We start from the raw sequence: 25,997 nt of genomic DNA on the forward strand, positions 1-25,997 counted from the left end.
TCTGTTGTCAAGCATATACACTACCATTCGAAAGTTTGGGGTCACTTAGAAATGTCCTAGCTAATCGTATAGAAAAGCTAATCGATGATTAGAGACCCCTTGTGCAATTATATTAGCAAATGAATACAAGTGTTAGTTTTCATGGAAAACATGAAATTGTCTGGCTGATCCCAAACTTCTGAGCGGTAGTGTATATTGGATTGATTCCATTGCCATTAATGTAAAGGGTGCACTGTACAACTGTATTTTTTAGAATAAATGATATCTGTCTAGGACTTGGTATCAGCAAGAACCTGACATTAAATGGCTCAGATGTTATTAGGGGCTAGAATATTTGTTTGTTACTTTTAGCTTTGATATGTTTTGTTATTCTAAACAGTTAACAGTTCAGTAAATACTCAGAATTTCAATGAAATATAATGCCTTTAAATAAGCTCCTCTTCCTTTGTTATGATTTTTATTATTAACAGCTGCGAGCCGGTAAAACACCTTTATCAGCACCACCTCCATGGTTTTGCCCCGCCTACAGCCGTAGATAGATTGGTCCTGGACAAGAGCCTCGTCCGATCATGGTGCCAGGTGGACTTTAAAAGGCTCATTCATGCCAGCGTTAGGCGGCAGTTCGTAGTCAGAGAGGTTGAGCTGCCACTGAACATTTGTGAACATTTGTGACTAGTTGTGAATATTTGTCTAGTGCGCGTGTGGGGGTAGACGCTAACTAGAGGCCTGTGACCTGTGAACAAATTCGATGAGAAAGTTCATTGTTAGTTTTAGTTAGGGCTGCCTTGTATTTTGGTTTCAAGTTTTCTTTGTATCTGTTATCTTTTGTTTTGTCCGTTTTGTGACATCAACTTCATAGAGAGGGTTGCTTTCGGCTATGTTTAATACTTTTGTCTCAGTAGCACCCATTTGTTTTGTAACCCCCTTGAATTCTATTTTTTGTTACCACCTTTAAAAATAAATTCCACCCATCATTCTGGAATTCAGCAGTTACTGTCCGGTTACCCTAGACAGCTGGGTCGTAACAAAGCCAAACTGACAGCAAAATGTGCATAATTCAAAATGAGGTGGTTCTGTGCTGACAGAGCTGACAGGTGGAAGAGGGTACAGTTAATGAAGATTATATAATTCAAAGTTTTGAGATAGAAGCCCTGGAATCCACTGGCTCCTGCTTTCACCTCCTGCCTTTCCTGTAATTGAACCCATGAGTACTCAGCTCACAGTTTGGCCCCTGTGGTCACTGTTTTATCACAGTATGTTTTTCCTGAGTATTTACAGAGGACAGAAAAAGCCTGTGAGCATATTCAGCTTGACACTTTTTGTTTTGTTGGCTCCCATTTATTGAAGATAGATGACTACTGCAATTAGCCCAGCAGGGTGTTTAACTTTGTCCGAAAGGGCAAAGGAAAAACTCTATTCAATGAAATGTGTGAACTTTCCGAGGAAGTCATATAAAGAAGCTTTGGTTAAAGTTTAGTGAATACTTCTAATGTTAAGAGGAGCCTTGCATTCTTCACACAGACCCTGGTGAGACATGGTTATTGGGTAAATAGGGTTTAAAGAAGCTGTTTTGGAGGGAAAAAACAGCACGATACTAAAGGTATAAAATAGCATTCGGCTGAACCATCGTATACTAGCATTGAATGACAGAGTCCAGGACCAGAGGAAAGTGATGCCTCTGGGAAGCATTGCTGGAGAGTGAGATGTGACTCATAGAGCAGTAACAGCAGTGAGAAAATCCAGGAAGGCAAATTATCCTCATTTTTCCAATAGACACTGACGCACATCAATGACTTAAAGTTAAGATTTACAGAGAGGTCAGCAAGCACTATGCACCATCAGATTTTGTATTTTTGAATAGTAAAAATAACATTTAGACAGGACCAGAGTCAAAAATGAAAAAAAAAAAAACAGAGCAAACATTCATGTCATTTTAAATGCAACACCTGTAAACTTTTTGCTGTGCCTGTGCAGCGAGCTGAGTAGCAAATATAACTACTTTCTAGTGTGGCTCGGTTATATATAACAAATCATAAATAAAAAATAGTTAGCCTAACTAGTTTGACATTCAATAATTTCACCTTGATCGTAATCATCCCAAGACTATAAAATATAATAAGTCACTGACAATAGCATTATTTGGTAATTCAATTCAATCTGAATGTCCTGATCATCACATTCGTTTGCCATTTTATGCTGAAAGCACCAGCAGATACACGTGAAGGAGCTATACAGATACTGGAACTAACTGCAGCATTATGGAAAGTTATTGCAGTGATTTTTGACAAATGAGTGAAATCAAGAGACAGACCATGTCTAGGATCTAATCAGATTTTAGAAATTGTCAGACAATTAAGACCTTGCAGCAATCTATACATGAAGGCAGGATATTATCTTTCCAATATTCTTGTACAATTAGGTCCAATGGCTTATTAGTCCCATATGCTTCTTACAAATCAAACAAATAAAGGAAATTCAAACCACATGTCAAGATTCATGACAACAACAAAAAAAGCTTGCACCGAGTAAAAAGGAAATCGCAAAGCAATGACCCTTTCTTAAGAATGGCCAGCAACATTCACAGGACACAATGGGAAAAAGAAGCACTGTATAATGAAAGATTTTGCAAGAACACTGACACATCAACCCAATAGCAGACCATACCATAATTATGTAAGATATTGGAATTTGAAGAAAGCCATGTCTTATTTGTTGTCCAAACCGCAGTTCCCATGATACAAAGATGATGGTGAGCAGGACAAGCTGAACTGTCTCATTTGTTTGTCTGATTCGTCTGAAGTGAGAATAAGTGAGGGATGTGTTCCAAACATTTGGCTGGAGGGACACAAGGAGCCCGAGCTTTTCTGAATAAAAGGCAAAGCTGGTGGTGCGACATTATGTAAGATTTTGGTAGATCAGGGAAAATGTGTCAGCCTTTGTTTTTGGTCTTCATTCGTGATCTGCACCAGATTGCAGCTTTGTGTTTCTAGACATTACTTTATTTCATACAACTGAAAAATTGTGTAACCCTTAACCCTCTGAACCCCAAGCAATTTCTGGCCATTTTCTGCTCCTGTTTTCACTGTGGGATCATTATTCTCTGGCTCGAAGTAGAGAGAATTCAAAAAATGTCTTTTTGTGCAATAGAACGCCATAAATCATAACAAAAAAGAAAGCTGATTTTCTTTGATTATTTATTTTTAAAAAAATAATAATTTCAAGTCCCCACAGTTGTTACTAATACTGGAAAAAAATTCCGAGCTTGTTTCCATACTTTTGCCTATATAAACTATAAAAACAGTCTGCAGTTCATCTGAAAGCTTCTTGATTATATAGATTATATAGACTGTAACTGTTGTTTCATATTTGGCAAAAATTTTAAATTAGACATTTTTCTTAAGACTTGAAAAGAGCAGCTCAGTGTTGTTAAATGCTACCTACTGTGCTTTAGATTTGTATTGTCAATGTTATTTATCATCTATAAACATGCAAAAACATCTCAATCCTTGCCTTTTCCAGACTGTTCACTCCTGTGCATGTGGAGAAGGGAAAAGCCTTTAAGCTCAAATAAAAACTGACAGGAATGTTCTGATTCCGCTATGTCTCAGTTATGCACAATTCCCTGTATTACAGCATGCACACTGCATGGCAATCATTACACATAGACTCAACAGACATTCAATGCCCAATGCATATTCCAGCACTCCCCCACACCCTACAACTACACCTTTAGCCCAATCTCCAAAGGTACCTCCTTTAAATTGGCAGGGCTGGCAGCTCCTCAGGGCAGCTCTGAAAAAACAAAAACTCCACAGAGAGGAAACTTGAGAAAACTTTCCTGATGTTTACAAAGGCGTTATTTTGAACCCCATCCCGTGACTGGCATGTTGGAATTTTAAAACGGAAGACAATACAGAAGCAAGAACTTGCAGTTAATAACGGTCAATAATGGCAACATGCAAAGACGCCATACCATGCTCAGCAGCAGATTGTTTTTGTTGGTTCCAACCACCAGCTAACATTTCAAGTTCAACATTCACTGGCCCAAAGGTTGTTTTTCATCTTCCACAGACAGAGGTGTTTAAAGCTTGGCTCCAAATTCCAAATGCAATGACCCTACTGAGGGCTCAGGTGTTTGCTTTCAGGAGTTTTTATCCCTTAAACTCTGTGTACTACACTACAAAAATCACTGAGGTACTTAGTAAGTCTAATGTGATAGAGACCACTGTACAGAGCTCTTACCAAACTCAGAATGGCATAATGACTCAGATGAAACTTGCTCTGAAAAGAAAAGCTGCAATATTAATGAGTAATATATGTTTGATGTATTGGAATGTTTCCTATGCTTTTCAATCTACAATTTGCAAATGATTTTAAAACATGAGAACTGCCAGTGTTGTCCGTGCTTTATCATACGTTGCGAGAAAATAAAAGTAGACATTTCCTTCTGCTATTCATAAAAGCCACAAGCAAATCACTTCATTTTCTTGCTTTGTGGTTCTCTAGTGGGTAACAGTACACCATTTCAACTACTTTAAAAACACAGTGCATGTGTTATGGCTAAATGCTGAGGCCTTACACATGCAGACAGCATATTCAGACTTGGCCTTCCTTCCAACTTAATGCAAAATATATTTTGGTCAAATATTATCCTGAAGATTACAGTAAGCCTTTCTCCTTTCCCGAACACCGCTTTGAAATTTAATGCTGACAGGCTTAGCGGAAAACATTCCTGCTTCAACATCTGCCAAAAAAGGGTAGCATCAAGAGAACACTTAACCTGCAATTAAGAGTACTTAGAGACTTCACACATTTCTTGGCATGTGAAGACCAAATTTACTGAAGAAATGGTCCACCCCAAGGACATAGTAAAATCTGTCATTAACACGATAATTAAAGCGTGAAAACACAGAAGGAAATCATCTACAGCTGCTTTAAAGTACAAAACAGGTAGTCAGATGTTTTAATTCTGCATTGCTGAATACATATAAATAAAATACAGTTAAGACGCTCCAGGAGTTCACAATATCAAAGACTAACAAGTTACATGTACCGGAGGTTCAACAGGTTCAGACAGTAGCCTTTGTTTTGTCTCCTCAGTTCCATATGTTGCTCTTCCAGACAGAGGCAACAAAAAAATGCTGCCCAGAAACCATCAACACCTGACAAAGAAAGGAGAAATGTGGGCAGTATGAGTGAAAGTTAGATGAGGCGAGAGGTGGAGGGGGTCAGGGAAGGAGGGCTGAGAAAGGTCCTCCACCCAGAAGTTGAGAGAGGGTCAGCACGGCGACTGGTGCAAGAAGGAGGGGGAGGACCCATATGCAGAATATTTAAGACGCTCAGGCAGAGGAGGGCTTCACCGAGAAAATAAGAGAGAGCCTGGGTGAGCAGCTGGTCAAAGGAGAGCTCAACTTCAACTGGTCCACACCTCTGTCTTTCTGATAGTTTCAGCGAAATCATCCACAGGGCCTGACTGCTTTAGAAAACCAAGAGCAATCAACAAATCTGAGATTGTGTGAAGATCTTGAAGTTTCATATTTGAAAATGGCAAAAATAAATTTGAGCGTAGTGGCTGTGGGGCTTACATTGCTCTTGCTCGCAGAAACGTGGGCCCAGAATCCCAGGAAGAGACTGGCACCTCCAAAGCCACCCAAGGCTCAGTGCTGCGATGAGTTGCGCTCTCTCAAAGTTCAGGTAGCCAATCTGACCAGCCTCCTCGAGGAGCTGAGTCGCAAGCAGGAGACAGACTTGATGAATGTTGTGAGGCAAATAATGGAGCTGGACCAGCAGAACCGGCAGCAAGAAGCCCGGGTCACGGAGGCAGAGAGCAAGTACTCAGAGATCAACAACCGTGTGGAGATCATGCAGCTACAAACCCTCCAGTCTGCCCCTCAGACTTCATCAGGTGAGCATCATCACTATCACCTGTTGTCACCAGAGTTGAAAGTGAATGACATACTAGTTTCAGTTTTGCACGCAGCTTTTTGGTGTCGTAGGTTCTCAAAAATTGCATAAATAAGTTCAAGTTTAGCTTTAGTGTTTGTAAGTTTTTGTTTAAATAATCTGCATTAACAAATTAGTTCTTAGTAGAGTTGGCAAAACATTAATACAAGGGGAAAAAACCTTTCAGTGATTCTTGTATATTTTTGACTTTGTCTCTTACTTTCTCGAATCTCTTGAACAGTTGCAGTGAACATGTCTATTTTTGTTGGTAAAGATTTTAGCACCAAACATATAATTTTTTACCAAACTTTTTAGCATATTTTGAATTGTGCAGTCTTAATATTTTACAAAAGCCTCTTTTCATTGCGAAAAGTGCTTATTTTTAAATTGACAAAACAAACTCAATAAGCTGCAAGAATGATAAACCATCATTTCACTGGAATGTGAACAGTCCTCACATGGGTAAACCATTCTGGACACACAAAATTATACATTTATTTTCACTGCAAAATACTATAATTAGCTGTGTTCATTGCTTTGTAGGTTCCAGAGAACTGCTGTGAATCAGTTGTGAGGCAGACATCAGTGCACATTATATACCACAGCAGTAAAAAGCATTTATTTGGAGCCACAGAGTCCCAGCTGCAGGGCTGTCAATAAAGATTTTGATCAAAGCCCTATCCTTTCCACCATGACACACCACTAGTCCTGAACCTGAAGTGGTTAACCAGGCATTATGTTGTTTATTATTTCAATACCTTAACCGTGTGGTCTAGCAGGGCTACATTTACGACACTGGCAAAGAGAACACAGAGTCCTTTTTAAAACTTCAGCAAATCAGAGACAGAGTAGCAGAGCAGGAAGGGACACAAAGATTAGAAGAAGTGGAAAGTTTCCATATCTCATCCCATTAATGGCATACTGTGACAGGGGTAAAATGGAGAACTATGCAAAGTCAGAACATGCTGTGTATGTCATCTCCTGTTTTAATCTATTTTGCTTTTAGTGGGAGGTAAAAGGTCATTTGTTTGCATCTGTCCAATCACTCAGATACCCATAAAGCTCCATTTTACGGCATTTACATTTTTAAAATGCTCATTAAAGTGCATATGGCTTTTGGATAAGTTAGCGTATTCTTTTTTCCAGATGCCACATATGACTGTGCAGCACTCTACAGCAAGAGCTACAAGATCTCTGGCGAGTACAAACTGCCTAAAGATGACTTTCTGGGTACACCTGAGCTCAGCGTAAGTGACACTTGAACCGTGTGTACATCATGTCTTCTTTCTGTATTTTTTTCCCTCTGCATTGAAATACAGCCTGGTAAAAGTTTGTCTTTTTGTTTCAGGTGTTCTGTGATATGGAGACAAATGGAGGTGGCTGGACTCTGATTCAAAGGCGCAAAGTTGGCCTAACATCCTTTAACCGTGACTGGAAGCAATACAAAAGTGGATTTGGATCCATCCGTGGAGATTTCTGGCTAGGCAATGACAACATCTTCCGCCTAACAAGGCAGCCCAGTACGCTCAGGATTGAGCTGGAGGTACGTATTGGAAAATATGGCAGTCTAATGCAGGTTTGGGCTGAAACATTAAAGATCAAAAAAAAGCGTAAGCATGCATAAACCATTTCATAGCCTTTAGCTAAAAATACTCGCCAAAAACAAAAAATCATAATAAATCAAACTAACTTTAAGAGGCGTGAGACAGACCATGAGATCCAATATTGTGAGTTTTTCTAATTCTAAATCATGTTATATGTGTTTTCCGACACAGGACTGGGAGGGAAGGACACGCTATGCTGAGTATGGCTTTTTCACTGTGGGTAATGAGCTCAACAGCTACAAGCTCTTCCTTGCCAACTATAGTGGAAACGCAGGAGACTCCTTGCGCTACCACAACAACACCAACTTCAGCACCAACAACAAGGACAATGACAAATGTGTGGATGACTGTGCTTCCCTGCGCAAAGGTAAACTATGAGTGCAAACCAATTCAAAACAATCCACAGAGTCACTTACAGTAGATAACACACATATTTTCCTCCAACTAACAGGAAGGCTCATTCTTTTCCCTCCCTTCTTCCCAGGTGGCTACTGGTACAACTGCTGCACCGACTCAAATCTGAATGGTGTATTTTACCGCTACGGTGAGCACACAAAGAACTCAGATGGGATCACTTGGTATGGCTGGCACGGGTCCAATTACTCCCTCAAGAAAGTGGAGATGAAGGTCCGGCCAATGGGTTTTCAACCATAAGTGGTTGAAAACAGCTGTCTGTCCTGGATCAAGATCACATGCATGAATACTGAGAGATCTCACTAATACCTGTTTGACAAAATTGTGGCTTTCCCTTGACTGAGCGAGGACTGAAATTGCTGTTTGTGATGGTCTGGTCACTTTTCAGTCAGATGAATGTGTAATGTTTTTGCCGTGTTTTGATTGTAAATTGTAGTTCTTTTTGTGTATTTATCAGTAAAATATTTTATTTTTTAAAAGCTTTGATAGATGCTCTTTTACCACTGTCCCCTAGAGGTTACTGGATTGAGATTCTTTCTCTCATTTGTCTTGAAGGCAGTAGGATTTATATTCAGTTAATACAAGCAACAATAAGTATTAAGGATAGGTGGATCTTTAAGAGTTGCTGGGTTAGGACCAACCACCAAAGGTATGTCCTTGTTGCTGCATAGTTTTTTTTTTTGGTAAAACTTTAACTATTCATGATGGAAATGTGTAATTTGTAAAATGTGTACAGCTCTGTAATTATGTTGTTTTATGTGACAGAAAATTAAATAAAAATATTTTTTAAAAGAAACATAGTGCCCAACCTTTCTCAAACAGATCATTCTACATTTTTCTCTTCACCTTGCTGGCTAAAGAGGATAGCTGCAATGTGACAAACTGAAAGGGCTTTGGAAGCAAGTCAAGGCCTCATGTCCATTCATGTCCAATAATGGCTACATATTTGCCTTGATCCATAGACCTCTTAGGTCATCCCCTGACATTCTGGCCAAAGGTCCCAAGGAACCTAAGACAAATGTAGGAATGAAGACCACACACACACTCTCTACTCTGCCAGCTAGCTAAACGCCCCGAGGTTTATTACCTTGAAAACTATAACAACATTTTGCTATGCTTAAAGCCAACACAGAATTCCTTCAAGCTTCAACTACCTGCAGACAGTCAGACAGGCACAGTGGTCAGATTCTCTTCCTTTCACAAGGTGACAAATTCAGCCACAGTAAACATCTAATTTCAGCCTGACATTTACCTCTTCCCTTCAGAAGAGATCACCCAATAAGAAAAAGGGGTATTTAAAAAAGACTTTGGATGATGACAAATGACAAGGTCTTTCTATTTCAAGAGCCTAAAGTATTAAAACTTATGGCCTCAACAATAAAAATAGAACTCAAACAGTGGCCAACAGTAAGTGCAACTGTGGGAGCCCAGGTACTATTGACATAAATTTTGCATCCATAAAGGGAGTTCTAATGGCTAGCATGCTCTATGAAAACTCAGCAGCTGCAAATGGAATAGATTTTGTTTCAGGAGATTTAAACTTTAGTGAACATAGCTGCCAAAAGTGGCATTCGTTATTGGATTATTTTGTGAAGGCGAATAGGAGCTGACCTGTTAGCACCTTCAGCAATAAGTGAACTCACCTAAAAATATATATATTATGTTAAATGACAACTCTAAGGATCCAGACTGTGTCATAGTAAATTGGAATGCAATGATTCTGCAATAAATACAACCTCTGGAAGAGTTGTGGATTCACCTCTTAGGTAATATCTGAGGCTGCAGTTTGTTATGTTGTTGAACAGAATTGCATTATATTGTTTTACTGCTATTTAGTAGTAGAACAGTACTAGTAGTATAGAGCTGTGTTTTATTGTAAAGTGCAATACATTATACTATGTGAAGTGCAAGCCAAGTAAGAACTGAATAAAATATCCAACGGTCAGCAAAGCTAGTACTCTGCTCTACTCATGCCATTAAGTTGGTTTGAGAGGCCAAAAAAGATGAGATTTTGCTTAACTGCTTGCAGCCCTCTGTACATCTGAACATACTAAACTTTATTTAAAATTCCACTTCCAAGAATTTCCATGGTGCCCAGTAACATTATGGCTACACGTATATTATTGACATATGGCGCAGATGCAATAATGTCTACCTCTACTTGCTACAGTGGTGATGAAACCACCAAATTCATAATTACCCTGTTAGTTAAGAAACAGTTAACTTTGACAAACCTTAATGTTACCCATACTGTAATTTTTGCCCTCATCATCATTCAATCAGATTAAGCAAAATTCTGAATTTCCAAAACAAAACAGAACCAATTCACTGTCACATAAATCCATAAAGACGCTGCATGATGTACCAATAACACTGTATGCCAATTAGTCAATTAACAACATATTTCTGTTGATAGCATTAATGGGGAAAATGTGGCCAACTTCCTGGTCATACCTTCAGCTATGGGGCCTGAGAATAGTCAAACCACTGTTATATAACTATTTTCTGGATTTTCTCAAAAAATTCATGCTAGTTACAACTCAGAAAAAATGCATCATTGTCTGACACTCATTCAGATGTTTTACCACACATGTAAACTAAAGATCCATATGAAAGAGTATGAAGAAGACAGTCCTCTACAACACAATGACTCATCAAGTACTAAAACAGACATTATGCCTCCTCGTCATCAAAAGTGTTCATCAGATATGATGCATTTTGCCTAATAGAGCCACGACTCAGTAAAAGCAGGCTTTCTTAGTGCTTTTTGCACACTAGCGGCAAGATCTTTTATGGGAAATCCTGGAGAGGTGAGAACCAGATGGGGATATTGAAAACACCAGAGTACCAGCTCCCATCATTCATCATCATCAAGGCTCCTGAGAAATTGAAAACAGGCCCCAGAGAAACACAAGTCCAGACACTCACAGATGAAAAGGAGGCAAGCGTCCAATTAGATGCCTGGAAAACAGATTTCTCCATGCCATGCCAAAGGCAGAGAAATAAAGAAGGAAGAGAAAAAGGGATGGAAAAGATGACTGAAGATATCAAAGGGTTATGGGACAGGAGGATATGCATAACGCAATTTCTATGTCTATTTACTTGATAAAAAATTGACTCTGAGAGGGTAGTGTAATGTTTGTTTGGAGCAATAACTTCAAACGTAATAACTGCTAATCACCAGGGACTCATCAAGTTAGAAAGCTAAATGACTACAGGGAAGCATTAAATAGTGATTTTTTTAATTTGCCCTGCACATGTAAATAAATGAGTGCTCATTGGTTTCAGTCACACAGTTTCACAGTTGTAAAGGCCATGGTTATTTTTCATTTAAAGAACGTGAATACCTGTTAGATTTTCAGACCTCCTACCTAATTAGAGATTCCAGGATGAGAGGAGAAGGCCCTTTCTGAAACTCCAGCTCTTTGTAATGCAGTGCCTTGGCGTAGGCACGGCATTTGGCAGCCCTCTCGCCAAGGAGCACAATGCCATTATCATCTCGGAGGGGTAAGGGGCCCTAGAAAAGAACACAAACTGTATAAAATAATGTTTTTCCTGAAAAAAAAAAAAAAGATCTGGAACGTATACCTGTAACCTCTCCTGTTCTTGATTGGCAACGAGTAGTTCATGCCCTTCTTCCCACTGGCTCTGAATATCATATTTGTATTATATGTGATTCTACTGAGGCCTCACAGCAAAGGATTCCTGCTGAAATGCTATATCATGACCCAAACTAGCAGTCTCAGTTCTCAGTGTAACAGTACCGTCACTAATTAGCTCCATGTGTGTGTGGTCAAACAGTGGGCAGGAGATAAATTCCTATTTTGAAATGCTTGCTCTCCTCATGTTTAAGTTGCTTTAAGAAACAAAGTATTGCTGGGCTTTAAGTGTTCTGTCTGAGGCTTCTGTCCCTACTTTTATTGTAACAGCTGGTAACAGTTCAAATGTTCTCTGGTCAGCTTTGTTATTATAATCTTCGGTTGAAAGGTATAATGTATTGCAGTTTGGGCAAACGTCCAACCTACAACACAGCACCTACTTAAACAAAGCCTTTTAAAGTACTGTGCCACAGCTGCTCGTGGCACAGCGTCAATCAAGTATCCAAACTGAAGTGCTGAAGTTATGGGATTAGTAGCTCCATAAAACATTAAAGCAAATGAGCATCTGTTTCACTGGTTGTCTTTCCTGGCAGATTCAAAACACTGGATGTTTTCCTGCACACCTTAGCCTGAAGATATTAAGCCAAGTGGAACAGAATCATTGTTTCCATAAAAACAGCATCACAACAGATAAGGTTTGAATTACTGCTACTTTGCCAGTAAGTACAGTCTTTTTCCATGTTCTGTGAGATCAACAAGTATTTAGAACACCTTAATACATCCCAAAACTGCCATCAATTTTCACTGGAGCAAAGTTTTATCTATTGATATTAATATATTTAAATTTACCTTGTCAACCCAATAAAGTGTGGAAATGGTGAAGTGACCAGCATATTGTCTAAACGTAATGTCAAGTTATCACTGAGTTGTGGAAGCTCTGGGTAAAATCAAAACCTTGAATTTAGAACAATTTGAATATAATTTTGAAAATGCAGCTTGCACCTGCAAGAGCCCTAATGAAACATGACACGTGCAATTCTTCAGATTAAATTGTATCATAGTAATTCTATGGTTTAATGTAGTAGTGCTAACCTTGTCGCTGTGCTCCATGAACTCTGCCAAGTTGAGCAGAGTCTGTGTGACCTCAGCGATGTCTTGAGAGGTGAGAGCTAACTCAATGCTGCGGATGAGCTCGTCTTGCTGGTCCTCACTCAGCTCAGACCAACAGGACAGGAAAGCTGCATTGAAAAGGTCTCTGTGGACCACAGAAACAGAATTTACACAGTGAAACAAAGAAGCACACTGTGTGACACAACATTAAAATTTAAATGTTTTCCATAAGTACGCTACAGAATTTGGGATAAAAGCAAATCAGTAGCATAAGCATTCTATAGCTTGTAAAAATGACCACAGTATAATCAAAAGGAATGTTGCTTAGCTCACTGAGCATTTATGCTGTTTTTCACAAACTATCTGCTTCTTGTGTGCAGCTATACACTGTCAGAATCGGAGATGCAAAGTACAAAGACAGAGCTTCAAATTGTTTCCAAGTTATAGGAAATTACGTGAATGGTTTTGGCTATTGCGGTTTATCACAGTTGTGGAGCAGTAAAGAAGTGAGATAAGTATAAAGGAGGACTCCAAGGAGGAGGAAGTGAGCTAGAAAGCTAGACATGACAGCAGTAGTGTACCTGGCAAGAGGGATGTAGGTCTGAGCCAGTGACCAGCATGATCGCAGGGCTGGGGAAGATGATTCTTTGAGCAGCACAACACTCAAACGCCTCAGCCACTCCAGCCAGTCATCTTTGGACACCTTCCTGGCAGCACCCCAAGCCTGAATATTGACAGAAATAATCCATTTCAGAGTGACTGGGAGCCAAGAGGGAGCAGAAGTTTCAGCTAAAGTGTGTTGGATATTCTAGCTCAGATGCACAACTGGTAATCAAAATTTGAAGAGAATACAAATAAAAGAAAAATGAAAAGAATGCAACAGAATTGTACCCAACGACTGCCTTGCTTAGTGCTCTGATGATTGGCGAGGAGCACACGGAGTCATGTTGGTCCACATGGAAATCTCTCATGGATATTTACCCAATAGCAAATGATTCACATTGTTTTCATAATCATCAAGCAATTCAGTGACCCCTTGAACTCCACAAGGAACATCTGCATTCATTGTCTTCTGCTGCTCAGTTGTAGAGGTTTATCCTTTAATTCATCGCCGGTCTGCTGATTCAAGCATTAACACCACAATCAAACTATGAGATTGTTCTCAGGAATGTTTACTGTACACAACTGTACTGTACACTAGCCCAGTGCCCATAAAACAAACACTGGATTTGTGTGTTATCTTTTATCGTGTAAAAAAATAAATAAATAAATAAAAAAAATCACAAGGCAGTTTTAGAAGAATTTTCTCCCAACCTTCTGAAGTGCAGTGGTGCTGACGTGAAGCTTCTTCATTGGCCCTGCCTCCACTGGCCCACTGACTAGAGCATCACCTTGGTTACCACGAAGCTGGCGATGTTGGAAGATTAGAGGGTCCTCTTCCTCCTCTGCCAGAGTGTAGCCCTGTAATGGCCATAAACACACAGAGATGACATACATGAAACCGCTGTCTCACTGTAATGACTTGCTTGCAGTACTCTGTACACAAAAGGTTTGTTTATGATTATGTAATATCTTGCTTGACCATGGGTGGTCTTTTTGAATCATGAAGGGTCATAATATTTGGGTCTGACTAGGCAAAAGAGAAAACAATGTACATATGCTCATGAATTCAGGAGAATTGCTGGAAATCTGTGTAGTGTGAACCCTCTGAACTCCAAGCATTTTCTGGGCATTTTTGCTCCTGTCACAATTTTTTACTCACTGTGGGCTCATTTTTCACAGCAATATAAAGTCCTGCACAGCTATGGATAGAATTAGAGAGAGCTCAAAAAGTGTGTGTATAAGGCCATAAATCCTTAAAATAAATTAAAAAAAATTTATGATTTCAATTGCCCACAGGTGTTGGAAATAGTGGACAAACACAGTTGCTCTACATAAAAGACATTTTATTACTCAGATTTTCATACTTGTCTCCCGTCTGCTGTGTACACACAGCCTGCAGTTCAGCAAAAAATTCTATGAATATTTGACATGTGATTGCTGGTCACAGCTGAGCTATAAATGGCTTCACGGTTGCAACACGGAGCACAAAATGTTTTGTTTTGTACAATGTCAGGATGATGCAAACAATTTATTTTAGGCTTTTTTTTTTTTTTTTTTTTTTTTCAAACAAACTTAGATTTAATTAATAAGAAATAATCTGATGAAATATCACTATTTTAAGTTTGGATTGGATTAGGTTTCTTGACCGAATGGCATTTGACTTGATACACTTGAAAAATTGACGATTCTTTCCGTTTGTACAATTGCTGACTCTAATGGTGGTGGTGTAAAAAAAACATGCCTTTCAAATATGTTAGCAGGTATTGAAGTTCACAGGTTTAATATATTAATCTGGACACGTTGACGGTACTTACCTTAACAATGCGACATATGAGTATGTCGTAACGCTGGTGGTTGATCCTGTGCTTTAGCATCACTTTGTTAACCATAGGGATGAAGATCTGGTACTGAAAATAAGAGGGAAGGACAGTAAATAAAAGTGTGCGTGCGTTTAATGTGGTTTTGTCTTGCGGCCTCCTTCCCTTCACTATAAAGTAAATAGCTGGGTATCCTGCACTTGGATTTAACCTCCACGAGTCCCAGATCAAAAGCTTTCCCTACACATTTGTTGCCAGATATGGCTGCACATGGGCTGCTGGTTCTGAGGTTAGACCAGAACCTGTCTAGGGATGAGGGAGGGGAAGGAAGCTTGGGAGGAGAGGCAGGGGTAAATGTGACCTCATCCACTCTTATAAACACCACCCCCCACTGCCAAATGGCCAATGACATCAGCAGTCAGGCAGGAAGTAATAAAGACTGGGGGAACGGGGGTTACCAAAATGCAGTTCATGTGAAGCCAACAGTAGGGAGGCTGGAAGCAGTCTACTCAATAACAGCTACATCTAAAGGGAGCCTGAGGGACGGCTAAGGCTACCTTCTTGCCCAGCTGGAAAACTAGTGAGGACAGTGTGTCCATAGAGGTGGAACGCAGCTCGGGCGTGCTGTCAAGTGTCCGGACAATTGGGTGGATTATTCGTGAAGCATAGTCTGTGAAGTCCAGGGACTCTGTCAGCCGGTCAAGTGTCTCCAAGGCAACCCTGAGACAGAGAGGAAAAACAGAAAATGCTCAGCTTCACTTAAATATTTGTAAGACACAGAGAGTAAGAGACAGAGCCTGCTCCAAAACACTCTGCAAAAAAGGCAAGAAGACGTGAAAAAAAAGGCAAAAAGTTTCTGGTCTGAAGAAAATACAGAAAATGCTGCTATTTTTTCTCATATCACAAGGCTGCTCTAATCTTATTTTTCCATTTGTGTGGTACAAGTGTTTAAATGCTTGAAATCAGATTAAAACAAAATCAATCATTTCCAAGTGAGAATGACTTTTAACTTTGAACTACATCCCTCACTGAAACTACTATGTGTAGTACTGACTTGCGGGCCTGTAGGGGCACGTCAGAGGCATCAAACAGTTTGACGATGGGAGGCAGCAACAAATGGAGGTAGTCGTCGAGGTTGGCACCAAACAGTTGTATGGCATTGAGGAGCTAAAAAGGAGAGCACACATTACTTTCTCTCACATAAGGCAACACTGAAACATGAGTAGCCTGAATGAGCATGTTATGGCTAAATTGTTTTCTTTAGGAAGTCTAAAAGAAAAGCAGAATGGTGCTGTAATTTAGCAAGGTGGTAGCTTGGAGGTTTGTTTCCTAGGAAAAATTCAGTAACTTTGAAAACAAGAAAAGCACTCAGAGAGCACAGTACTCCGTCAAGGCTGCTCAGTTGTATCATTTAAAGCAGATGAAATCTTTACCTTGCGGCGAGCACAGGTGTGTGTTATGCATGTGTACGATATGTACGGATGCCGAATCACATGGCCTAAATATGTAGCGGGCAGCGGGAATTCATGGGACCCAGAAACAGTCCCACAATTTAATCAGTTGTTCCTTGTATGATTTCCAATGGATAAATCCCAGTAAGTCCGCAGCAGTGGATTTGCAGTAGGATCGCAATCATGTGATCGTCAGCAGGCACCTGACGTAGCGTTAATTTGTTGTCGTAGTTACAGTGATGCCATGCTGCTATCTCGCAATACAGAAATCGTCAACAAATCCGTGGATCCCGACTATAAGCCACATCACTGCCAAAATCTAATCACTTGGTCCTTGTGTCATTTCTGAGCTTCTCTGGAAATTTCATTCAAATCCGTTTGTCCGTTTTTGAGTAATGTTGCTAACAGACAGGGCAACAGACAGACAAACATACGCCGATCGTCACATAACTCTGCCACGTTTCTTGGCGGAGTAATAAAATAAAAGCTACGTTAGAGATACAAACATTGAACATTTCAAATATAAAATTTCACATAGTGACAGACAGAGTATTCAAATATTTCCAAGTCAAAATTCTGATTGAATTGAGTCCTTACATGTTTTTCCTTTTAGAGCTGTAAAAAAGTGACTTCTTCTCATTGAATGAGACCTTCCTGTCATTATGTGTCAATATGACAGCAACACAGCAATTATTCAGAATGCTCTGGAAATGCTACATATATTATTTAATGGGGTGAAAACAGATTAGATCATGGCACAGACACTATACACACTTCTAAAATCCTACAATTTACAATGGTGCTATACAGTATTTCAGCACTGACGTTGCGATGTTTACAATAGTCACATCACATCATGTTCAAAGTTTTTTCACTTTAACCTCAAAACATTTTGTTAACATGTAGACTCCTCATATGCATAGGGAAAAAGAGTGAGTAACAGGAGAGGAACACTGACAAGGAAAATTTGGTTCCAAAAAAGAAATATTTTGACTACAGAAAGGATAATGTTAACTAAAAACAGGTATGCTGTAGACAGCATCTTACAGTTGTTGCCACTACAAGAGGCAACACGACTGATTTGTTTGACCACATATCAAAGACAGCTATATTCACATCATCTGGTGAAAATTTCAGTATTTTTTTAGATTGCCGAAAAACTAAATATTGCAATGTCAGTTTTGTCCAACATCATGCACACGTGGTGCATGTCAGTTGTCCGCAACACATGTTGAATAGAAAATTTAAACCATATCTCATGAGAAAGTTGTCTAGAGTTTGGCCCAATAGTAAACAACGTGTTGTGTGGAGCATGTGTGCACAGGCTGGATGGATACACGGTGGTCTTTAAGGATGACGCATCAAACAACAAACTCACCCCAGACCCCCACACACACCGTGACCAAATGTGCTCTAACTGACACCTCCACCCTCTGTCTGATGTGCACACGGCGAGACTGCAGGAAGTAGAGGTGGAGGTGAAAGAGTGTGTGTGTGTGTTAGCATGTTGATGGGTAGGTGGAGGGGGGAGGGGGTCAGTAGAGCAGCTTCTTGAAATGATGGAAGTATGTTTTTCTTTTCTTCTCTTTTGGACCAGAGGGTAACCCGATTCCTCCTTCCTCCACTTCATGACCCCTCTCTTGTGCTAAGGATTAGGCTCCCAGACCTGAGCTGCAGACTATCCAGACTGTGGGCTGCTGGATTATCTAATACAACAGATTTTGAGACAAAACAGCACCAGAGGAGAGAGGACTAGATGACTGTGCTCCTTATGATTCTGTCTTTGTGGTCTATGTCCAAACCATGATTTAGAGTTTGAGGGAAAACCCTGACAACTGCTGGCAGCAGCTGCTGAAATGGGAGAGTGTGTTAGTTACAGATCTATGCTGTCTTTGAACTGCTGTGTTACAAGAGCATGGCTTCGAACTGAATGGCCTTGATGGATATTGATGAAAACTGTAAACAGAAAACAGCACCCCAGTAAGTCAACTGTAGACTGAGCTCCTGTACTTTCGGTAACAGTGTGGAGTGACAGGAGGAGGGTTTGAACACAAACTCTCCTCAGCAGTGCTAGCAAAATTAAGCTATCTACTAAAATCTGACATATGATCTTGTCATTCTTGTTAGAGCTTTTTCTCTACCAGATTTATGACTCAATGTATCACTTACAGTCAGCGTGGCTCTCAAATCACAAGCTGAGAGGTCAACCTAAAAAAAAATGTTGCATAACACTTTTTACTGGGTCATGCTATACTGGGACAAGCATATGGCTGCCTTAAACTAAACTTGACGGCTACCGTATATCTTTATGTGTAGATATGTAGCACACATTTCATACTTAATTGTCCACATTTTATTCAGGACTAAAAATATGTTGATGACAGCTAAAACTAACATCTAAGTATCATTCCATTTTCCATTTGTATAGATTGTCCTGCAGCTAGAATTCTTAAATCAGACAGAAAATTAAACAGTTAATGGCGTAATGTGGCCCAATAAGTTTTCCATGTTATCTTATTCTACATTTTTTAAATTCTTCTATTTATTTAGATTTTTTTTTTTTAATCTAGTACAAATTTTTAAGATAGTGTTTTTATGTGTTTTTGTGATGTGTAAATCGCTGCTGCAACATTGCATCTCCCCTTAAAGGATAAACAAAGTATTCTATCTGTCTGTCTATGTTAACAACAGCAGCCAAAAAGTTTTATTTCTTGCCTTGACTGACAGGCTGACTTTGAACTCATCACACAAAGTTTTGCGAAGCTGAATTAAACGATCAAACAAATTTTTCATGCCGTCTCGTGTAATGGAACAGTTGTAAGACGCAAAATATGAATCAAACTGGGCTCAAAACACCTCACTTGCTGAACATCTGCTAATCGACAGACACTATAATTTACCAGTTTTCCCCAAACGCCTTACATGCAGCCTGTGGTAGAACCCAGCTGGGTGGCTGTAAAAACAGAAACTTCTAGTCTTCACTGGTGTAGCCTCATCCTCCATTTCAGAGTTTCTCTCCTGGTTATGTGCTGTCCACATGCAGAGCCTGCTTGTTAACAGATTCTGTGTCTTGTAAAAGTTTAAAAAACTACCCCCTTTGGAAAAGAACCCTTGACTAAATGGTGTTTTCTTGTAGAATGGTCAAGGAGGAGACCAGTGCAAGTCCTCTTCTTTTTTTAAATCACGCAGCTAATAGAAAAGTTATTGCATCACGTGGTGGAGTGAATTTGCCTTATTTTACATCACACTTTCTGAGACATGACTATTGTGCATGCGTACATCGCATTACTTAGAGTACATTTTTTTTAGCACATTATCAAATGTATTTAGGCAGGACTAAATAATTGCTATCCATGTCAATTAGAAAGACAAAGCAGAAAATAAGGTCTGAAATATGACTACCAGTTAAATTACATTAAAGGCAACAAATGAATATAGTGAGCGCATCATCAACGAATAAACAAAACAGGGTCTCTCTGGTCATTACCAGATATACACTGCCTGAGCAAAGGGCCACAGCTGGCAGTTTGGTCTGTTTTTATTGCAAGTGGTTTTAAATGACTCAATTTCTGCTCTGCACTCTGCCGAGCAAGCACTCATGGCACCATTAACCTGTTTCCAAGCAATATTTTATATTCGTTAAGCCTCTACTGAGGGTTGTAAAAGCACTTTTTAGACCACAATTCCAATGTGATCTAAAAAGATTAGTTGAAGAGGAATTAGTTTTCATACTTACTGCACATCCAGTCTGTATGAATTCATTTCTGTAACCTTTAATGTTTAATCCCTGTTCAGTTTCTCTGTTTATGTTATTTTTTCATGGCGGATTAATTCAATGCTTTCTCATGTTAAAATAATTTTAATATAACTCAGCTACCAATGCTACCTCATCTGCAACTCTGACATGTTAAATACTCAGGTGCCACAGCCAATGGCTCAACCTGTAATTTCAGTGACATAAATTGGAAGAACATTTATTAGATGCAGAATTACTCTAATAAGGAACACAGCGGCGTTATGTGATGATCAGCATACATTTGTCTGTTTGTTTGTCTGTTCACAACTCAGAAACGGAGTAACGGATTTGGATGAAATTTTCAGGGAAGGTCAGAAGTGACACAAGAACCAAGTGATTAGATTTTTGGCAGTGATGCTGCTTATAGTCTGGATCCATGGATTTGACAGAGATTTCTGTATCATTGCGAGATAGTGGCATGGCATCACTGTAACTATGACAACAAGTGAACGCTACATCAGTTGTTTGCTGATAATCACGATTGTGATCGTACTACAAATTGACCGGTGCGGACTTACAGCAACTTATCTGTCGGAGATGATACAACGACTAAGCAGCCTTGGTGGAGTACTGCACTCTCTGAGTGCTTTTCTTGATAATGATTGTGTTGTTTTTTAATTTGTTTGTCATCATATCAAACTTGTGTTTTACTGCCAAACAACACAAACACAACATCTGCAGCATTCTAAGATAAATACAAGCTTACAATTAACTGTTATCAAATGTTATTTGGGGAGTAAAAACACTGCAAATCAATCTGAGAGTAGCTTTTTTTTCAGTGTTCTCAATTCTGGCTTTTGGACCTCCCTTCAGTACACACACAATACCAGACTGCAAACTCATAGAAAATATAAGACAGATTGCAATACACTACTTTAGTCTAGTAGGCATTCACAGAGACTGACTGATGCTTTTGTCATGTAAATTGCCACACAATGCCCTCACCTTGATGGTAACACTGCGCCCAGTGCTGTTGTCGTGCATGAAGACACGCAGCATGTGTGGGATGAGCTGAGGCAGGTAGAGCTTGAACTCCCCACCCAGGGCCACCACAATCTGCTCAATCAAAAGGATGATGGTGTTCTGCATGGGGTTGTTTGGTGTCCAGTACTCCTACAATACACACGATGAAATGAAGATTTTAATTTTACACTTCAAATGTAGTATTCTTCTAATACTTAGAAACTACAAAACACTGCCCTGGTTTTGCATAATACACAAGCAGAATACATTCTATCACAATACAGCTCTGGGAATGGGAATTGCAATCCTCAAAGTCAAATGCACACTACAGAATTTCAGATTATAATTATACATTCCCCAACTGACCTGGTGATAGGATTCAGATTTCTGGCCCTAATAGTATGTAATGATAATATTAATTGAAGAAGAGTTACTTTACTATCTTACTGCACACCAACAGATTAAAAAATACTACATCAGTATATGTAGACAATCAAGTAATCACCTAGACACCTTTTCCTTAAACCCAAGGTTGATCAAAAAAATTTTTTAAATTTATGGCGCATGAGAAACATGCGTGAGCAGTAACTGTCATGAGTCAGGATGTCATGTGACACCGAGCCATCAACAGCAGGACCTGTGCTACACGTTTTTGTGAATGTTAGTACATGCACATTAGCAATTTTAGACTTTAAATTGAAGCTGAGTATAAAACATCACAATCTGTGCTTCCCATATTTACAAAACAGGACTTTCATGGAGCGTTACGAGCATGGCAGAAATCCTGGGAGTTCTGTATTATTGCACAGGGGAACTGCTTTAATGGGGATTCTGGCTAAATTTGAATCAGCTAGTTTTTTACAGGCATAGTCTTGTAGCTTTTTGATCAATCCTTGTATACAGCATGATCAACAAAAATAGACAAAACAAAAATAGATAAATGTATCAGCTTCTAAGTTTTACGTTTGCCCTAGATATCTTTTTGACCTAAATTAATACACCTCCAGTTTCTGAATCTAAACTTTTACAGCGTTCAGAGGGTACGTCCAAGGCACTATCTCATTCACCTGGCTCTATTGTAGCGCAGAGGGTTTGTGTGTGTCTGCAGAAGTGGGTCAAAATGTGTTTCCATCAATAAGCTCAGTGTCACAGAAATGTCTGGACAGATTTCACTCTGGAAATACAAAGCTTCCACGTGCCAGAGGTAGAAAGGGAGCGTCATAGATGGCAAGGAATGGATACAATTTCCTGTCAACTGGGACTGACATTGTGTCTCTGTGTGGATTATGACACTGTTTTGGAAAATCTAGGCATGTGAACATTAGAAATAACAGCAACTGGAGCTAAAGTTGAGGACTTGAAGTCATACAATACATAAATCAGTCAATGGACTTCAGCTGTGAGATCTGGCAAAGGTGTTTTGTCAGTGACCAGAGATCTCAAGCAGCCCCCAACTTCCTGCTTTCCCTGCCTGTGGCAGCTGACGAGAGAGCAAGTGAGAGTACATCCTGAATAGCTATTCCAGCCCCCTCATCTGGATGCAGGAGCACTGGACTGAACTGGAGCAAAGATGAATAGATTCTTTGTTTCACTCGCCATTTATTAACTCACAGGGACTTAAGGCGCAGTGGCTCAGTTCTCTCAATTACTTTCCACCGTGAGGAGTTGCCGCCATTGCAAAAGTTTTGGTAACTGTTTTACCAACATTCTGATACAAGGACAGTCATATGATATTTTGTGCTATACAATATGATTATGTGCTAGACAAGTATGTTTGTGCAAGTGCAGTGGCTATGGCTTTAGCAGTTGTTCCACATCATGTGATAAGGTTGAGTGTCATGAGTCATCAGCAGTTTTCTCTAGAAACTGAATTGGAAAGCGGGAATGGAATCACATCTTGCACTGCAGTTAGAAGGTGTAATTCTGAACAATGAACTACTCTAAAAGAGAGGAAAAAGAATCTTATCTAAATATACATATTATTTTGCATTTTCCCACACCCGCAACCTCTTTAATCATATTAGTTAAGTACCACAACACATATGATGTGCATTGCTGTGTGACAGGGGGGCAGACTTCATCCAGGGGCCCTGAACACATTACTTCTAATGAGGAAAGTAGAGAACACAACTGCGTGCAATTAGGAGTATGCAGCTGTTTGCCTGACTCACAGGAAAACAAGAGGGGCGGGATGATGGGTGTTTAGAGATTGGATTCCAGGGGGAATGTTGACACAGTTACTCACTCTGATGAGGGTGAAGATGTCGTCCATGTAGGGGCGGATATGAATCTTCACAAAGCACACCACCATTCCCATCTGCTGGAAGAGGAACTGAAGAGAAAAGAGAGCGTAAGACCAGCTTTATGAACAACTCCCACTATTAACTTGAGTAATCAGATAATAATTCAAGCACCCAGCCTCTTTCCGATTAATCTGACCTACTACTTACCTCTCGAATACTGGCATCACAGACTCGAATGACGTTAAGGAAAGTGGGCATGACCTGCGGCAAGAACTGGACACACTTAAGACCCAGAGACTTGAAGATGAAGGTGACGGCCTGGACTACCATAGTATGGTGGTTGGAGAGTGAAGGGTCTCTCAGAATGCGCATCAAAGTGACAATAGCCACAGCAGGGTAAAACTCGTCCAAGGGCAGGTTGCCCATGTTCACTAGCATTTCACTGGTGCTATAGTCCGCTGGAGGAGGAGAAAATTGAGGGGGGTCAGTTAGATTTCATTCTAGCAACTAACAATTTTGCAGTATTTCAGTATCAATATTTTATTCACTCTTGATGACATAAAACAACTGTTGTGATGGAAATCTAACAACAAATTCTCAAAAACAAAAGATTTAAACAATGTCTGGCTTATCCAAGGCATCACTAGTACTGGAGGTTATTTCATGACGATAAATACACTGGCCCAACCTAAGCATGCTGATGGTAGAGGAGATATTGTTTACTTGTCATTTCTGGCATTGGCTTCTATTAAAAAGTTGGACAACAAATCAAGTTAGGACATCTATCTTTCTGTTGTTCTTTTCTCATTCCTTACGTCACAACATGGCATTAGAGTGCAGTAGTTGATGACTACGCCCTGCGTGCGGTCTTGTTTAAACCCAAGAACGCATGAAACATGAAATACACCTTGATTTGCAAAAATAAACATTGGAGTGATTCTTTTTTTTGGTCGGCCTTTCATCTTGTTTTGGCATAATGAGGTAACGCACAATATGATTTCACTCTGTTATGTAACTTTCAATCAGATGATTACCAGTGCTCAAATTAACTACTCTCAGCACAGGAACTACTTGAACATTATAAATAAGTCAACAAACAAGTATGTATGTATGTTTTAATTGCCCCCTGGGGACAAATAAAGTTTTCTGAATCTGAATCTGTAAAATGTTAAGTTTTGCAACATGAAACGTACACTACCGTTCAAAAGTTTAGGGTCACGTAGAACTGTCCTTATTTTTAAAAGAAAAGCATTTTTTCAGTACAGATGAAATTAAATTAATCAGAAATACAGTCTAGATATTGTTAATGGAGTAAATAACTGTTCTAGCTGGAAATGGCTAATTTTTACGGTAGTATAAGTATAAGCCCTGGGCAGTTTCTGGCTATTTTTTGCTCCTGTCACTATATTCCTCACTATGAACTACTTTTTCACTGCAATATGAAGTTCTACATTTCTATGGAAACAGCACAACCATGGCCAGAAAGACAGAGGACTCAGCACAACAAAGTGATACTGCCATAAAAAATAATTAAAAAGTCAAGTTTAATTTATTTGACCACTTGTTTCACAAATATTAACCTGGATTCAATGTGTATATCATTTTTCCAGGTGTCCACAGTGTGCCAATTGGTACACCCTTAAAGTTGTGCCATTCAAGGGCAGTTGGAAAGTTGAAAATCTATCAATTTGTCCAGTTTTTACAATTTCAGAGATTTTTTTTAAAGACAGCATGCCTTTCAAATCCATCGGTAGGTTTTGGGGGTCAGAGGGTTAATCACCATGGTATGGCTGAGATCAGATCAATAAAAGCAGCTCATGAACTAAAGCTCTGTTACTCATTTAATCATTTATGATACAAAAAAAATACAAATACACAGTGTAACATCATCTGCTTATGCAGTGACATAGCAAATTGAGCCGGTACAAGAACATATCCTTTATAGATTTAGACTAGATTGAGGAGCCATATGAGGGTCCTGGCAGGCAAGCCCAGAACTAGAGAGCAATTTTTCGCATTTCTTAAAATAAACCAAGAAACAATGCTGATTGTTTAACATGCACTTAACATTTTTTTTAATTAGTAGTTTTATTGATGAAATGGGGGTCTCTTTGTCCTTTTATCACTGCAGGACTTTTGAATTCTACAAGGCATCTGAGAATATAGATGTCTGGTATTCAGCATTTTACTTTGCAGTACAGTTTCAGCTGTTGCAGTTGTCTCTCTTCAGACTCTGAAGATACAACAGACAAGCCAAAACTTTGCAGGCTTAAGAGAGTAGCTTTAGTGTTGGTTCTTTTATTATTCCAGCCTTCACCAGGTGAAGATTAATGATGGTGATAGATGGCTACACATCTGTATCTTTACAGCCCACAAACAGGCATTGGTGTAGCTAAGTGAGACAACAGCACTGTAATAATTCAGGCTTCAGCCGCATGGGAAAATGAAAACTGC

The 25,997-nt window shown here is 39.5% G+C and overlaps 2 protein-coding genes across 2 annotated transcripts in view; one reads left to right on the forward strand and one right to left on the reverse strand.

Moving 5' to 3' along the window:
• mtor (mechanistic target of rapamycin kinase) overlaps nt 1-25,997 on the reverse strand; it is a 97,417-nt gene that overhangs the window by 54,800 nt on the left and 16,620 nt on the right. The window contains exons 19-28 of the mRNA XM_035947331.2: nt 23,751-24,001; nt 23,546-23,632; nt 21,283-21,450; nt 16,145-16,257; nt 15,648-15,810; nt 15,088-15,180; nt 13,985-14,131; nt 13,252-13,394; nt 12,653-12,815; nt 11,333-11,478 (exon numbers count right to left, since the gene is read on the reverse strand). Coding sequence (XP_035803224.1) covers nt 11,333-11,478; nt 12,653-12,815; nt 13,252-13,394; nt 13,985-14,131; nt 15,088-15,180; nt 15,648-15,810; nt 16,145-16,257; nt 21,283-21,450; nt 23,546-23,632; nt 23,751-24,001 — 1,474 coding nt within the window. The remainder of the gene's footprint in view (nt 1-11,332; nt 11,479-12,652; nt 12,816-13,251; nt 13,395-13,984; nt 14,132-15,087; nt 15,181-15,647; nt 15,811-16,144; nt 16,258-21,282; nt 21,451-23,545; nt 23,633-23,750; nt 24,002-25,997) is intronic.
• angptl7 (angiopoietin-like 7) lies at nt 5,354-8,757 on the forward strand. The gene is made up of 5 exons (XM_023268425.3): nt 5,354-5,905; nt 7,090-7,190; nt 7,292-7,486; nt 7,719-7,914; nt 8,032-8,757. Exons 1-5 carry the CDS (start codon nt 5,545-5,547, stop codon nt 8,199-8,201), a joined length of 1,023 nt encoding a protein of 340 aa, XP_023124193.1. The 5' UTR covers nt 5,354-5,544; the 3' UTR covers nt 8,202-8,757.

This window comes from Amphiprion ocellaris, chromosome 8 (genome assembly GCF_022539595.1).
Source record: "Amphiprion ocellaris isolate individual 3 ecotype Okinawa chromosome 8, ASM2253959v1, whole genome shotgun sequence".
Taxonomy (NCBI): Eukaryota; Metazoa; Chordata; class Actinopteri; family Pomacentridae; genus Amphiprion; species Amphiprion ocellaris.